The sequence below is a fragment of the Hippocampus bargibanti genome, linkage group LG03 (assembly GCF_051943395.1).
Source record: "Hippocampus bargibanti isolate YZ-2025 linkage group LG03, ASM5194339v1, whole genome shotgun sequence".
NCBI classification, from domain to species: Eukaryota; Metazoa; Chordata; class Actinopteri; order Syngnathiformes; family Syngnathidae; genus Hippocampus; species Hippocampus bargibanti.
In genome coordinates this window covers 6,207,740-6,222,557 of record NC_142736.1, presented here as the reverse complement: position 1 = coordinate 6,222,557, position 14,818 = coordinate 6,207,740, and the positions used below count along the sequence as shown (strand labels likewise).

Sequence of the window (14,818 nt, the reverse complement as noted above, 5' to 3'; positions counted from 1 at the left end):
TTTTTTCGAACACCGAAACCACCTCTTTGCTCCTGTCACTTGCGAGCTGACAGCGGGAGGGGGGCTGCTGCCTCTCCCGGCCGTTCTCCACCCGCTGTCAAGTCTCTAATCACGGACACGGGGCATTTATACGGTTCACGATCACCTCGCCAATGCCGGATGATTGACTCAACTCGCCACCGTACCTGGACTCTTCCTTCGATGCGCGAGTGTATCCGGTCCGAGGTATTTTCCCTGCGTCCCGTAAATTTATGTCCTCTTCCGGGATTGCGTAATTTTGCACCCTCGTGTGCCAATTGCTTTTTGGCGTAGTAAGCGGGTCGGCGCACCCCCTGCCTTCTTACTCGCCGTGTTTTCTTTTATTTGTGAATAAGCATCCTGCTTGGTTAGTACGTGTCTGTTTTGGGATCCCACACATTCCACTACGTTCCAACGAGTCATCTGCCGTCACTCTCGCTCGGAACATGACAGCTTCGGATGACTCGGCTACAGGATGTTCTTTTCTCTTAAAATATCTATCCAAGACACTTGCTCTCACTCCCACAGCAACATCACTAGATTTCACAGCCTCCTTATTCTTTAATATCGTACTGATCGTAGACTTCGCCATGCTGTATTGCCTCGCCAGATCAGACACTCGCACACCTCCTTCATATTTTGCGATTATTTCTTTCTTAAATGCAATGGTTGTACGCACTACTTTTCTTTTGTCACTTTAAACAGCACTTACTTTGTTTGGAGGCATGATTAGGGGCTAAAACTCTTCGTACACCTATATTAAACGCTAGAGCAAAACGCAGCACGTCCGCTAGCGACAACAGTTGGTCACGAACAGAGCAATACACCCGTGCGCCACTCAGCTCCCCACCCTTGCGTACGCACTCACGTGTCGTATTGGCGTTCGAACACCGATTTGTTCGAACAGTGAGGCGTTCGAGAACCGAGGTACCACTGTATATATCACTACTGTCCAGACATGGCTGTGCCGTCATCTGCTATGATAGGTCCCTGCTCTCAGGTCGGGGGGAGCAGAGGACCACTCCCTAAAAATAATAAATGAAAGACAAAAGCTCTGAAGACAATTGATTCAACACAAAGGGGCACAAACCTTGTGGGCTTACATCCACAAAGGGTAAATATCCTTAGAAGTCTTTCTTGTCTTCCTTCTTTTACTCGATAGTTATTTATGCTTTTACTCTTAGCACTGTTTTATAACGGCTGGGGAGAGCTCACAAAGTTGTTTGTGTGTTGACGAATGCAATGAGTGTCGGGCAAATCCCATTTTCGGTTACAATTGATAAATACGAAGTTTTCAGACCAAACTTCTTTTCCTTTCGGCTTTTCCCTTCAGGGGTCGCCATAGCTAATCAGTGTCCTCCATCTAACCCGGTTTTGTGCATCCTCTTCTCTCACACCAGCGACCTTCAGGTCCTCTTTAACTACATCCATAGACCTCCTCTTCGGTCTTCCTCTCGGTCTCCTGCCTGGCAGTTCAAGGCTCAGCATCCTCCTCCCGATATAGTCACTCTCTCTCCTCTGGACATGTCCAAACCATCTCAGTCTGGCCTCTCTTACTTTCTCTCCAAAACCTCTAATATGAGTTGCCCCTCTAATGTACTCATTCCTGATCCTATCCAACCTGGTCACTCCCAAAGAAAACCTCAACCTCTTCAGCTCTACTACCTCCAGCTCTGATTCCTGTCTTTTCTTCAGTGGCACTGTCTCCAGTCCATACATCATGGTTGCTCTCACCACTTTTTTATACACTTTTCCTTTCATCCTAGCTGAAACCCTTCTATCACACATCACAACTCAAATTTTTCTCCAGCCGCTCCAGCCTGCCTGGACATGCTTCGTCACCTCTTTTCCACACTCTCCACTGCTCTGGACAGTTGGCCCCAAGTACTTAAAATCCTCCACCTTCTTTATTTCTTCTCCCTGTAGCATCACTCTTGCAATTGGATCCCTCTCATTCACACACATATATTCCATCTTGCTGCGACTGCTCTTCATTCCTCTCCTTTCCAGGGCATATCTTCGCATCGCTAGTTTCTCCGCCACCTGTTCCCTGTTCTCGCTACAGATCACAATGTCATCTGCAAACATCATGGTCCAAGGAGATTCTTGTCTAACATCGTCTGTCAGCCTGTCCATCACAATAGCAAATAAGAAGGGGCTCAGAGCAAAGGCATAAGCTTACAAAACAATGATCGCACTCGCTGACTGTTGTGTTTACTTGGCTATCGGCCTCCCGGAAGTTGGCGGCCGATCACGTGATCATAACGAACGACATCACGCTGGCATCTCCTATAACGCTCGGGAAAGTCTGCCAGCAGAAAGCAGGCTTCTGATTGGCTGCCCTACCGAGTATGCAAATTGTCAAACGAACCCAAATTCCGAAATTTCCAAAACAAACGAAGATTTCGAATCTTCGTTCAAACGTTTGCTTTCTTGAATAAAGCAAACGTTTGATTTGAAAAAAAATATATTTGGTTTTTTTTTTTCAGAGGAAAAGTTGTCGGCCACCCGAGCGGAGCCGTTCTGTATGTTGTACGCCCAACGTAAAAGTTGCACGCCCCGGGCGTCCGGGTAGGCATCCTTTCAGACACTGATGTAACATCGAATGAAAGGCTTTTGGGAAATTGAATGAGACTTCTTGTGCAGAAAATATGGCTCCTTCACGAATGTTGATCAGAATAAATCCTGAATAGTTACTGTAACACAAACAAATATTTCTGAGAATTTTTAATAAGCATAAATTTCCGAGCACCTGGGGTTCACCTGATTTTCTTGTTCAGTTCAACATCCGATATTCTGTACTCTGGGGTAGGTTCTGTTGAGAACTAATTCTATTTATTCCTCTGGAATAGAAACAATTCAATGAGGATATTTGTCTTCCACAAACTGGTCAGCAATACTGATCATTGTTCAAGTGTTTGGACTAAAAAAATAAATAAAAAGAGAATGTTTGTTATAAATAATAGAAAAGAATCATACCAGTCAGGGTGAGCTCTGAGAAGCGCTGCATTTCGTTTAATACATGGTTCAGGCTGAAGTTGAGGTTCTTGATCCGGCCCTGAACATCATCCTGGCTCTTCTGAACAAAATCGAGGATCCCTCCGTGATCAATGACTGTATTGTTTAGGTCCGAAAAACACGTCCATAAGCCAGATACATGTTGGTTAAGTCCTTAAAGTGGGAGACAACAGCGGAAAGAGAATCACTTGCTTCAAAATATACTTTTAAAGGACAACCAACACCATTTTTTTTGTTTCCCAACTGACACCAGAAAAACATTTTATAGCATCTAAAATACCCAAGACACGCAGGCTGATATTTTTAGTCAAATGCAAAACACCAATAAAAATGACTTATAGTGTGCTAAAACTGCAACAAATTGAGCTGCAAACGTCACGCTGAGACGTCTTGCCTTGCTCTAGAATCAGAACAATGGCTTCAGATTCGGAGAAGATGTGTTCTTGTTACTCATCCAGTTATGAATATGATTCAAATAGTTCTGAAGAGGAAAGCATAAATGTTTGCAATCGATTAAAGGAGTCCTCCCATATCAATTCGAGCTGTCAATGACAGCAATGTAGCGTCCCAGACAAAGGCAGAAGATGGCGCCCGAGCTCCGTTGGAAATGGGCTGATTTGTCTGCTGGGAATTTGTGTCAGCGAATATCAAATAGTTGTCTTGGTGCAACACACACAACGATTCACTATCGTTGTTATTTATGTGTTTTCCATCTAATTTCGCCATCAACACGGATCAACACGAAGTTTTCAGACCAAACAAAGTACCGCAAAATGCATTGTGTGTCGCTTTCTCGGTCAGGGAGGTTCCCTCCGTTACGTCACGTGGGAATCGTCATCAACTCGAAAACAAGAGTTCCTGAATATTCAACGCAAGTCTTAAAACGTAAAATATAGCTATATGCGGTGGAATCTTTGTAAAATACGCTCAGTAGAGGTCATTTGAAGTGATTTTACAAGTTATGGACACAACTCGGCGTCAGTTGTCCTTTAAGAGATTAGTTCTTATCACGTGACTGTAAAGTTTCCTTGAAAGTTTTGAAAGGCGCTTAGAAATAAAATGTATTATCATTATTATTACCTCAGTTTTATGGAACCTCACATCAGCAAGTGTCGCAAATCTAACTATTGCAACAATTGCAGAAGAAGATAAAGAAACGATGATGCAATTACCTTCCTTGATCTTGTGAATGGAGTCATAGACTCCGTCCAACCTTCCACAGACTCCCTCAAGTTTGGATAGCCTCTTCTCTAGCCCATCACTGGATCTCTTACAGTCTCCAATTTCAACCAGCATCATGCTCTCATAACGTCTGAAATCTCGGTCCATCCCATCCAACCGGTCCCGACTTTCTTCAATGTGTTCCGTCACTTCCTGTTGTATTTTATCCAGTTCGGAGATAATCTTATCCTTTGTGTTTCCTGTCAATTATTTGAGAATTAAAGAATCACAGCATGCTTTCAAAAACAATGTGAACTGGGTCAACTTGATTAAACAGAGCTCACCCAGGTCAGTGATGACACTGCCATGTTTCTGTACAGTGTGTTCAAGACCCTTGAGGGTGTCGTTTATAGAGCTGAAGGTCAGGATGACTTCAGACAATTCACCCTGCAGAGTCTTCATCTGGTTGTTGTTAAGGGCTCCTCCGATCACACTGTGACCATCTAAAGGTCGCCCGGCATCTAAACTTGGTCCATCTCCCCTGGCACCTCCATTTGTACCAGATGAATCCGTGCTACCAGAACCGTCACCTAAACAGAGAGGAACTGAATATTAAGGAAGACAAACATTGCATTTTTTCGTATTACTGTTGTTTAAAAACATCTGGAGCAAAATTTTACATCAAATAGAAGGTTAAAAAGTGATTGCTGATGGAAAGTCCATCAGCCCATCACCTTTCAAAAAACTGCCGATATTGTTGTCATAAGTTGTCAGAACTAAACGTCATCTTATTGGCTTGTGATGATAGCTTACTGCATATCTGTAGATCAAAGGTGAGACTGAAAAATTACTTCGAGGAGTGATGTCTCAGCACACCATGGCCTACTAGTAAGCACATCCTTCTCATAGTACAGACCTCAAGGGTTTGTTTACGTGCTCTGACCTTCCTGAGGTAACTGGAGTACCTTCTAGGGAGATTTCCTCTGGATTCGCCAGTTACCTCCTATATTCCAAAACCATGCACGTCTGGTTAACTGATCACTCGAAATCACAGGTGACAAAGTAAAGGCCCCGGGGCCAAATCCGGCCCGCCACATCATTTTTTCGGCCCGCGAAAGCAAATCAAACTTGAGAAATTGTCACATCTCGTCGCCGTCCCGGGCGCGTCCCGCCCCTCCTGTCACCTCCTCCGCTGCTCCCTGGAGACGGCCCCTCCCATCACCACTCACCTGGGTTCCCACAGCTGTTTGTCATTCCCTTGATTGTGCCTTCTGACTATATTTGCCGATCGCACACTACTGATTTGGCCCACGGGCCTTGACTTTGACACCTGTGCTATAAATGGTCCTTAGGTGTGATTATGAGTGTTAATTGTTGTTCATCAATGTATGAGTGTTAATGGTTGTTCATCAATGTGTGTGCATTGCAATTGTCAACCGATTCAGGGTGTACCCTGCTGACTGCCCGAGGTCTGCTGGAATAGGCCCCTGCACACATGCGAGGCATGGGTAAAAAAAGTGGTTTGGTTAATGGATGGACTTGGGAATTACCAGACAAGTACTGCACGGTCAGTCAGTGTTATGATTATTCTTTCTTCATTTGCACATTTTTCAGTGTATTGTGAACCCTTCCTGCATTATGGGGGTTTATGTTCAAAATCACCCCCACTGTAGGTAAAATCCGTTATATAGAAATACACCATTGAAATACTTCCAATGCATTTGTCAACACATTTAAACATTATGTGACACCTTACATTTAGTGGTACAACGTGTGACATCCTCTCGCAGAAGACGAATTTCATCTTGCAGGTGAGAACACATCTGGTTGCAAGCACCTCCAGAGTCTATGCTCAGCTGAAGTCGGTTGATGTGGTTTTGTAGGCGGCCGAGAGCATCCCTGGAATGATTCTGCATCTTTCGCAACTCATCCTCGAGTGTCCCACAATTTTCACAATCCTGAACAAGTAACTCCACCTCCGTCACTATTCGATTAAAGTGTTCACCGTGGTCACCAGTCAAATCCTTGATCTTCCGAATGTCATGACTCAGGTCCACAACCTAAGATGTGAACATTTACATGTTAAAAATTGTAATAGCAATCATAGCAATGTCTGGATTTGGACTTTCTCCCTTCCCAATAGAGATTTAAAAGATGCTCACATCACATCTCACATCTTTGATTTGATTACAATGTAATACAATGTCGCTGGCCTGTGACAAACACAAGTGCACAATTTTATCATTCAAAAAGTATTACGTTTGTGGGGTGTTTGTGTTTTGGACATCCCATGAAAGGACAACCGACGCCTCTGGACAAGTTGTGTCCATAATTTGTAAAATCAATTCAAATGACTTCTACTGAGTGTATTTTACAAAGATTCCACCCCATATGGCTATATTTTACGTTTTAAGACTCGCACTGAATATTCAGAAAGTCTTGTTCTCAAGTTGGTGACGATTCCCACGTGACGTCACGTTTGGAACACCATTGACCGAGAAAGCGACATACAATGTATTTTGCGGTATTTTGTTTGGTCTGAAAACTTCTTGTTGATCCGTGTTGATGGTGAAATTAGAAGGAAAACACATAAATAACGCGATGGTGAATCGTTGTGTGTTGCACCAAGACATCTATTTGATATTCGCTGACACAAATTCCCAGCAGACAAATCAGCCCATTTTCAACGGAGCTTGGGCGCCATTTTCTGCATTTTCTGTGTGCTACATTGCTGTCATTGATGGCTAGAATATATATGGGAGGACTCCTTTAATCGATTGCAAGCATTTATGCTTTCCTCTTCAGAACTATTTGAATCATATTCATAACTGGATGAGTAGCAAGAAACCATCTTCTCCAAATCTCAAGCCATTGTTTAGATTCTCGAGCAAGGCAAGACGTCTTGGCGTGACGTCACGAACTGTGGGCTTGATTTTCTGAAAATCCACAATTCACAGCTCAATTTGTTGCAGTCTTAGCACACTTTAAGTCATTTTTATTGGTGTTTTGCATTTGACTAGAAATATCAGCTTGCGTGCTTTGGGTATTTTAGATGCTATGAAACATTTTTCTGATGTCAGTTAGAAAACAAAAAAATGGTGTCGGTTGTCCTTCAACCATTTCCTGCACCCTGTAACTTGATAACATAATAAGTTGTCCACTTTAGTAACCACTCTCCATGAAAGTGTTCATGTTACAATGTTTGCAAAATTACAAAAATGGACATACGTATGGACATACATATGTTTTTCATCACAGGTCAGGTATGGTAAGGGAGGTTCGATAGAAGCACAAACCAGGACAAAGGATAGAACACTGGAAATATTTTAGCGCTTTTGAGAGTCATTTTTCATCAAATGGTCGTCAGGTAATGTTAAATTGTTCAGCACAACCCAGGGCAAAGGATAGACACTGGTAACAATTGAGCGTTTTTGAGGTTTTTTTTTTTTTTCAAATGGTCGTCGGCTAATGTTAAAGTGTTTGTGGACTTGAAATTACCTTATCATTAAGAGAGTCTCCAGAAACGGACAGGTCTTTCAGTTTTGTATTAAAATGTCTTATTTGATCCTCATTGGCAATCACTCTCCATTCGAATGATTTCATTGTAGAATTGTCTTTTTCTCCTCCTATTCCAGGTAATCTTCCTCCTCCCACAGTCCCACCAATTCCTTCAGCACCACCAGTGCCAACACCACTTCCACCAATGCCACCACTTGCGCCACCTCTGGTCCCACCAGTGTCTCTCCCACCACCACCTGCAGTGCCACCACGGCCTCCACCATTGACAGTAGTCCCCCCTCCTCTTTCAACTTCACCTCCTACTGTCAGACCTGTACAGCCACACTCCCCCAGTTTAATGTTCAGGAGGGATGTTCTGTTTTCTAGCTTGGATAGTGTCTTATCATGTTCATTCATCTTTTGCTTCACAAGCCCTACATCTAACTCCACATCTGTAATCCTGAAGGCCTGATCATCAAAGCGGTCCAAGAACACAGTCCGAAGGTCACCAAGTTCTCCGTGGAAGTAGTCCTTTAAATCATTTTCCAAATATGCACAGCTTTGTTCAGTTTGTTCCATAGTACTATTGACCTGTCGTTCCAAATCCTTCAGTCTATTATTTAGTTTGTCCTCGGTCACAACTCCATCCCCACTACCCCTTCTTCCATCATCTGCACCAATCTCCCCTCCTTTGAAGCCGCCATCCTTATTACGGTTGTCACTTTCCCCTTTAAACTCGTAGTTCAGGCGGTTGAGCAGCACATCAAAGCTTTCGGCTGCTGAGCTGATCTTGCGCTCAGCATCTGTGACGCGGTTTCGAAGGTCATTGATAGTGTCACAGCATCTCTTTGAGTTTGATAGGTCCCTTCGTAATCCATCAATTTCCTGTCGATAACGAACATCCATGACATTAAGCTGCTTCTCCAGGGCGCGAATTCTTTCCTGGTCTTCCTGCTGCTGCCTGTGCATGTCTTTCACACCAGCCTAAAAAATATACAAAAGTTAATAACTTTTTCTGTGGCAATATGTATGATGATGAAAATAGAACAGCAATACCTGACAGGAGGAACATGACAGTGAAACCCTTCTCTCAAGCTCTTCAAGGATCTCCTCCTTCAGTGAGTTCAGACTTTTTCCATTCGTACTTCCTCCCGGAAGACCTCCTTCAAGATTGTTTCCTTTTCCATTTACCAGATGATTGTTGATACTTACAAGAGTTTTATCATGAGCCTAATACAAAATGACAATTTCAATTAAAATGGCTTTTTTCACATTAATAAACAAAATAAACATGAATACAGCCTGTACAGCCATGAGCTGCTTTTGCAGCAGCTCATGTATTTTGTTTTTCTACTTTCATAACTTTGCCGTTGTGAAATGTAAATTTCTCCACTGCGAGACTAATAAAGGCAAATCCAATCCAATACAGTGCAAGTATGTACATTTCTCCAATGCGAGACTAATAAAGGCTAATCCCATCCAATGAAATCAAGTTCCAAACAGAACTGTTGCAAATGAAAATTTGAACGGTTCTACAGTTGGTCGGAAATGGGAGGGGTGGAGATGTTTTTTTCATGATTCAATGAACTCGTTAACTTTAAAAAAGTCAGGGATTCTGGATGCTCACTATCGTTGCCCTCACACCGCACATAATGTAAGAAATCTAAACGTAACCAAGATTTGGCATTGCACTATACTTTGTTCGATCACCAGGATTTATGTGACATTGCTGCTATTTGTAACAGCAGTAGTAGGAGTAATAATGTAAATGCTGATGTCACCTGTGTGCGATTATCAAGCTGATCCAGTTTTGTCTGAATACTGTGGATTGTCTCTTTAATCTCTGGTTGGGCTGCATCAGCAGGGTTTCTTGCTCCAGAAGATATACCAGCATTGTGGCCAGATCTGTCGATGATGGTAGATTGCAAGTCCTCAATGGTCTTAGTCAGGGTGTGGATCTTTTCCTCCAGCTGTTTCATCTTTTCATGATCGGCCCTTCCTGGAGAATAACCAAACAATCACTTCATTGCAACTCCTCACATAGCACCAGAGGAAAGCCAAAAAGAGATTTCAAGAAGAACTAATGGTACCTTTGCTGTGTGTTTTTGTAAATGATTCAATTGAGGTGGTTTCCTCATGTGTCCTATCAAACCTGTTTCGGTCAAGTGGTTGCCTCATTGTGGTAATAAACACAAGAATGGACTTACCGCTGTGTCCTCCATTCTGTCCAATGCCAGTATTGATGCTTCCATGCCCGGTGCTCATCCCACTTCCTCCATGTCCTGGCTGGAGATGAGGTCTGTTGGTGTTTCCTGTCCCACCAACTGGACCGTTGCTACAGTTGTCACCACTGTATCCCTGGCAACACTTCCACTCCGTTTGTGTTACCATTTTATAAGCTACTTTGTACCTGGGCCTCATGTAGGTACGATAACTGTAAAGACAGATCCCCGAAAACTAAAAAAACATTTAAATTACCATTCAAACAACAAATTCAATGCTTTGGTATAAAATATGTCTAAATCAGACCACGGTTGAATTGTATGTTTAATTTTTTTTATGTTTTGGGTTGGGTGTGGAACCATCGACACAGAAGAGAAAGGTTAATAACAGAGATCAGGGGCATGATTCCAGGGCTCCACACTTCCTGTGTGTGGACATGTTTTTTTCCGCGTCCATGTGTTTTTTTTCTGGGTACTCCACTTTCCTTCTACATTCCAAAACATGCAAGGACTACTCCAAATCGTCCCAAGGTGTAATTTTGAGTGTGAATGGTTATTCATTGCATGACCGAAGAAACTTCACTTATCTGCAAGTAACTGGTCAGAATTCAATGGTACACACATTACCGGTACATATATTTTAGGATTGTTAGATATTAAATTCCCATTACATACTGTTGATTTTTTTTCCTATAGGAACTTCTTCCAAGAGTAATTGATATGACCTCAGCGTGTAGCACTCTGATTTCTAATTTTTATCCAGTCTGGAGGGAAAAAAACGTGATGTAAATATTTTTTAAATGAGCTCTCCGCCAAACATGTCGTTTGAAAAAAGAGAGTGACGCTTGATTGCATCAGATTGTGAAGCTGAAGAGACAACTCACAAATAACAGGGAATTAAAACAGAACAGCAGATGTTAAAATAATTGAGCAGTTTGTGTCAGATTTTCACCAAGATAATCTGGACAGTGATACAATACAATTTTCACACCCATAGTAAGTCATTTTTTTTTCAATGAGGAGAGTGTAAGTGAGTGTGCAATACTCACACAACCACACGGCTGCACTGACCGGTGCCCCAAGCACAAGGATGGTAGTCTGGTTTCACGTATGTTTCCACTCCATCTTCAACAACACAACTGACTGTCTTTGTTGCCACGTACGCGCACCAATTCCTGGTGAACAAACACATTTTGACATCTCAGTGGAACTGCCCATTGTCAATACGTCTGTGTAAACTCTCAGTCGTACAGGAATGGTCCATCGGTGAAAAGGTTTCTTCAGCCGTCATCTGTACTTCTTTGAAGGTGTCGGACATTTAGCTTCTTATCCAAGAAGCTTCGTCAGCAAACAAGTGTTACTGGTAGTTTTGGCCCTATATACAGTAAAGTCTCGTTATATCGATATTCAAGGGAGTCCGAAAAAATATCGATATAACCGGGACTATCGATATATCCGACCCTGTTTGCATGTAATTTTCTCCGTGCGTGCATAGAAATAGTATCGATATAACCGGGACTATCGATATATCCGATATCGATATAACGAGACTTTACTGTATATCCCTACTGTCCAGACGTGGCGGTGCCGGACACTGCTATGATTGTTCCTTGCTCTAAGGTCAATTTTGATCGTTCGTACAATAGACTGCTTAGGCAATATAGGCTTAGTTATGCTGATGAGGTGATACCAGGGCATATTGGGCAATCAGGCCAATCGTCAGTCAGGACAATAGAAGCAATCAGTGGAGCCGCTGAGATTAGTCCTCTGTTCCCTCCAACCTGAGTGCAGGGTGCAGCCAATCATAGCAGAGTCTGGCACCGCCACGTCTGGACAGTAGGGATATATATAGGGCTGAAACTACCAGTAAGACTTTAGTTCGCTGACGAAGCTTCTTGGATAAGAAGCGAAACGTACGACACCTTCAAAGTACAGATGACAGCTGAAGAAACCTTTTAATCGATGCCCATTGTCAATATAACCGTTTCACAACAAATCAATGTTTTAACTTATTTTGTGCAGGCATTGTGTATTTGAAAAAATATGTGCCAATCAACTATCTGAAAGTGCTATGGAGGAAGCGGAAGTATTCAAGGGGGAAAAACATGCAAGAATGGGAAGAACTCCATGCATAGACTGAGCTGACGTGAAATTGTACCCATATCAGTGCAATGCACTGATGCAATGCAGAAGCTACTTATAGACTTGTATGCAAGTATAAGCCATCGATGAAAAGGTTTCTTCATCAGTTTTTTTTGACGACGATACTAGTGCAGCGTGTTCTACCGGAAACAAATTCCTTGTGTGTTCTACATACTTGGCAATAAAGATGATTCTGATTCTGATTCTGATCCTTTTGACGGTGAGGTACATCATAGAAACGTGAACGTACAGTATTTACCAAACTTCATTTGTTTGGATGATCTGATTACAAAGCTGAAAAAGACAGAGGCACTCAGGTTTGGTTGATCTGCTCAAGCTGTGGGAAAAAATGGCTCCCCATGAGTGTGGAGGAGGATCACTTTCAAGTGTTTGACAGAGCTGTAGAAATTGTGCATCTGAAGTTAGCCAAATCAGCAGGCAGTCAGGTTTAATTCACTGCCATGTAGCAAACGGTTCAATTGACCAGATGCTGTTGAGAGGTCTTGCACTATTTTACTCTGTTCACTGCAGCTTGTGCAGGTTTGTTAGTCTTGTGAATTACCAGCATTCCATTTCTGAGTGGAAATGTTTTTCCATGTTAACTGCATTGCATCAGTGCATTGCTGATTTTCTGGTATTGATGTCATATATGGTTTTATCATTTATCCATCTGCTCAAATCCTCAGGGATCACAGCCTTGCACGCTTTGGAATGGCAACAGCAGCCTGATGATTTGATTTTTTTTTTGTTATATCAATGGTTCCGACCAAAGAAAAGCATAGTACTTAAATGATATTTTTGACAAAAATACAAATAAATATCATCTGCACAAATACAATTGTTTAAAGCCACCTCTTGCATGGTAATCATTGCAGACACTAAATGTCATAACATTGAAAATATGTCCTTTGTCATTTTTTTCTTCAAACAGTTCATTCCTCCAAAAAGGTATTCAATCACTAAGATGTATTACAACCATCAGCCATGCAGACTAAATTTTAAATTGACATTCACAGCTACAATTTTATAGACAGCATCTGGAATTGTCATACTGTGACATTTCCCATGAAATAGAAGCTACTTATAGACTTGTATGCAAGTATAAGCCATCGATGAAAAGGTTTCTTCAGCCGTCATCTGTACTTCTTTGAAGGTGTCGGACGTACGACGTTTCTTGGATAAGAAGCGAAACGTCCGACACCTTCAAAGAAGTACAGATGACGGCTGAAGAACCCTTTTCATCGATGGACCACTCCTGTACGACTGAGAGCTTCCACAGACGTAAGTATAAGCCAGGGGTGCTCAGTTCGTCGATCGCGATCGACCAGTCATTCTCCAAGGTACGATTGGTAGATCACATGACAAGGTAATGTCACATTGTCATGAACTGACACTATTCAAATAAAGTTGAGTTGTTTAAAAAAAACATAACGTCAGCTTATCAGCCATACCTTTACTTCATTGACACACAGGACAACCAATCGGATGACATCTCATTATTAGGTACACTGTGTGCTCATACAACGCAGTTAACAAGCTAGTCATTAGTTACATGCTAAGTTTTCACACATTTTTTCCTCTTAAACGTAAGATATGATATAAAAATAAGTGGGGGAGCTGAAACATGTAAGAAGAAAAAATTTATCCTTTTCATATGGAATGGGAGGAGGCCTTTTTTTTCACGATGACATTTTCGAAGTGCGTTTGTATTGTCTGCCAGTTATCAGTGAACTCAGGTAATGGCAAAAAAATGACATCATTATGTTGTGTTATGCAACATATGCGGTTATACATCAATATATGTAAAACCTAGACACTGGTTTAGATATGTGGATGATACTTTTGTCATAATTAAGAAACAAGAAATTCAATCCTTCACAGATCACCTCAACTCTGTAGACTTCAACATTAAATTTACTCGTGAGGACATTCAAGAGAACCAACTAGCCTTCTTGGATTGTAAAATAATTATAAAAGAGGACAGAGCGCTAAAAACAGAAGTCTTTAGGAAGGCTACGCACACTGACCAATACTTACTTTTTGACTCTAACCACCCTTTACAACATAAACTAGGAGTTATCAGAACCCTCCAGCATAGGGCTAAACTAATACCAACTAGCACTGAAGGTAGAGAAAATGAGTCAAAACATCAGGAGAGCACTCACTAACTGTGGGTACCCTCAGTGGTCATTCAACAAATGTCAGAAAGAAAGAACAGGGAATGAAACCAATAATTCTCAAGATTCAAAAAGGAGAGGAGTAGCAGTACCGTACATTGCGGGAGTTTCTGAAAAATTACAAAGAGTCCTTTGGCAACATAAAATTCCTACTTATTTCAAACCGATAAACACGCTAAGGCAAAAATTAGTGCATCCAAAAGATAGGCGACCAAATGAAAAACAAAGTGATGTAGTTTATTCCATACATTGTAAGAATGAAAATTGTAAAGAGCAGTACATTGGGGAGACTCAACAAATTCTCAAAAAAAGACTTTATCAACATCGCAGGGATAATACTAGTGGGCCTCAATCGGCAGTACATTTGCACCTAAAAGCTAGCAACCACTCATTTGACGACAATGAGGTTAAAATCTTAGCGAAAGAACATAGATGGTTTGAAAGGGGGGTAAAAGAAGCGATTCTTATAAAACAACAAAATCCTTCATTAAACCGGTCTGGTGGGGTGAGGTTCCATTTGGATCGTTCATACAATAGCCTGCTTAGGCAAAACAGGTTAGGCAACTTTCGCAATGCTGACGA

At 41.9% G+C, this 14,818-nt stretch overlaps 1 protein-coding gene across 2 annotated transcripts in view; it reads right to left on the bottom strand.

Annotated features, from left to right (window-relative positions):
- emilin1b (elastin microfibril interfacer 1b) overlaps positions 1-14,818 on the bottom strand; it is a 50,577-nt gene that overhangs the window by 16,146 nt on the left and 19,613 nt on the right. For both annotated transcript variants that reach the window (XM_088991753.1, XM_088991752.1), the window contains 9 exons: positions 10,967-11,092; positions 9,903-10,129; positions 9,477-9,694; positions 8,752-8,925; positions 7,696-8,679; positions 5,954-6,257; positions 4,542-4,787; positions 4,209-4,457; positions 2,998-3,189 (listed from right to left, as the gene is read on the bottom strand). In XM_088991753.1, coding sequence (XP_088847879.1) covers positions 2,998-3,189; positions 4,209-4,457; positions 4,542-4,787; positions 5,954-6,257; positions 7,696-8,679; positions 8,752-8,925; positions 9,477-9,694; positions 9,903-10,129; positions 10,967-11,092 — 2,720 coding nt within the window. The remainder of the gene's footprint in view (positions 1-2,997; positions 3,190-4,208; positions 4,458-4,541; positions 4,788-5,953; positions 6,258-7,695; positions 8,680-8,751; positions 8,926-9,476; positions 9,695-9,902; positions 10,130-10,966; positions 11,093-14,818) is intronic.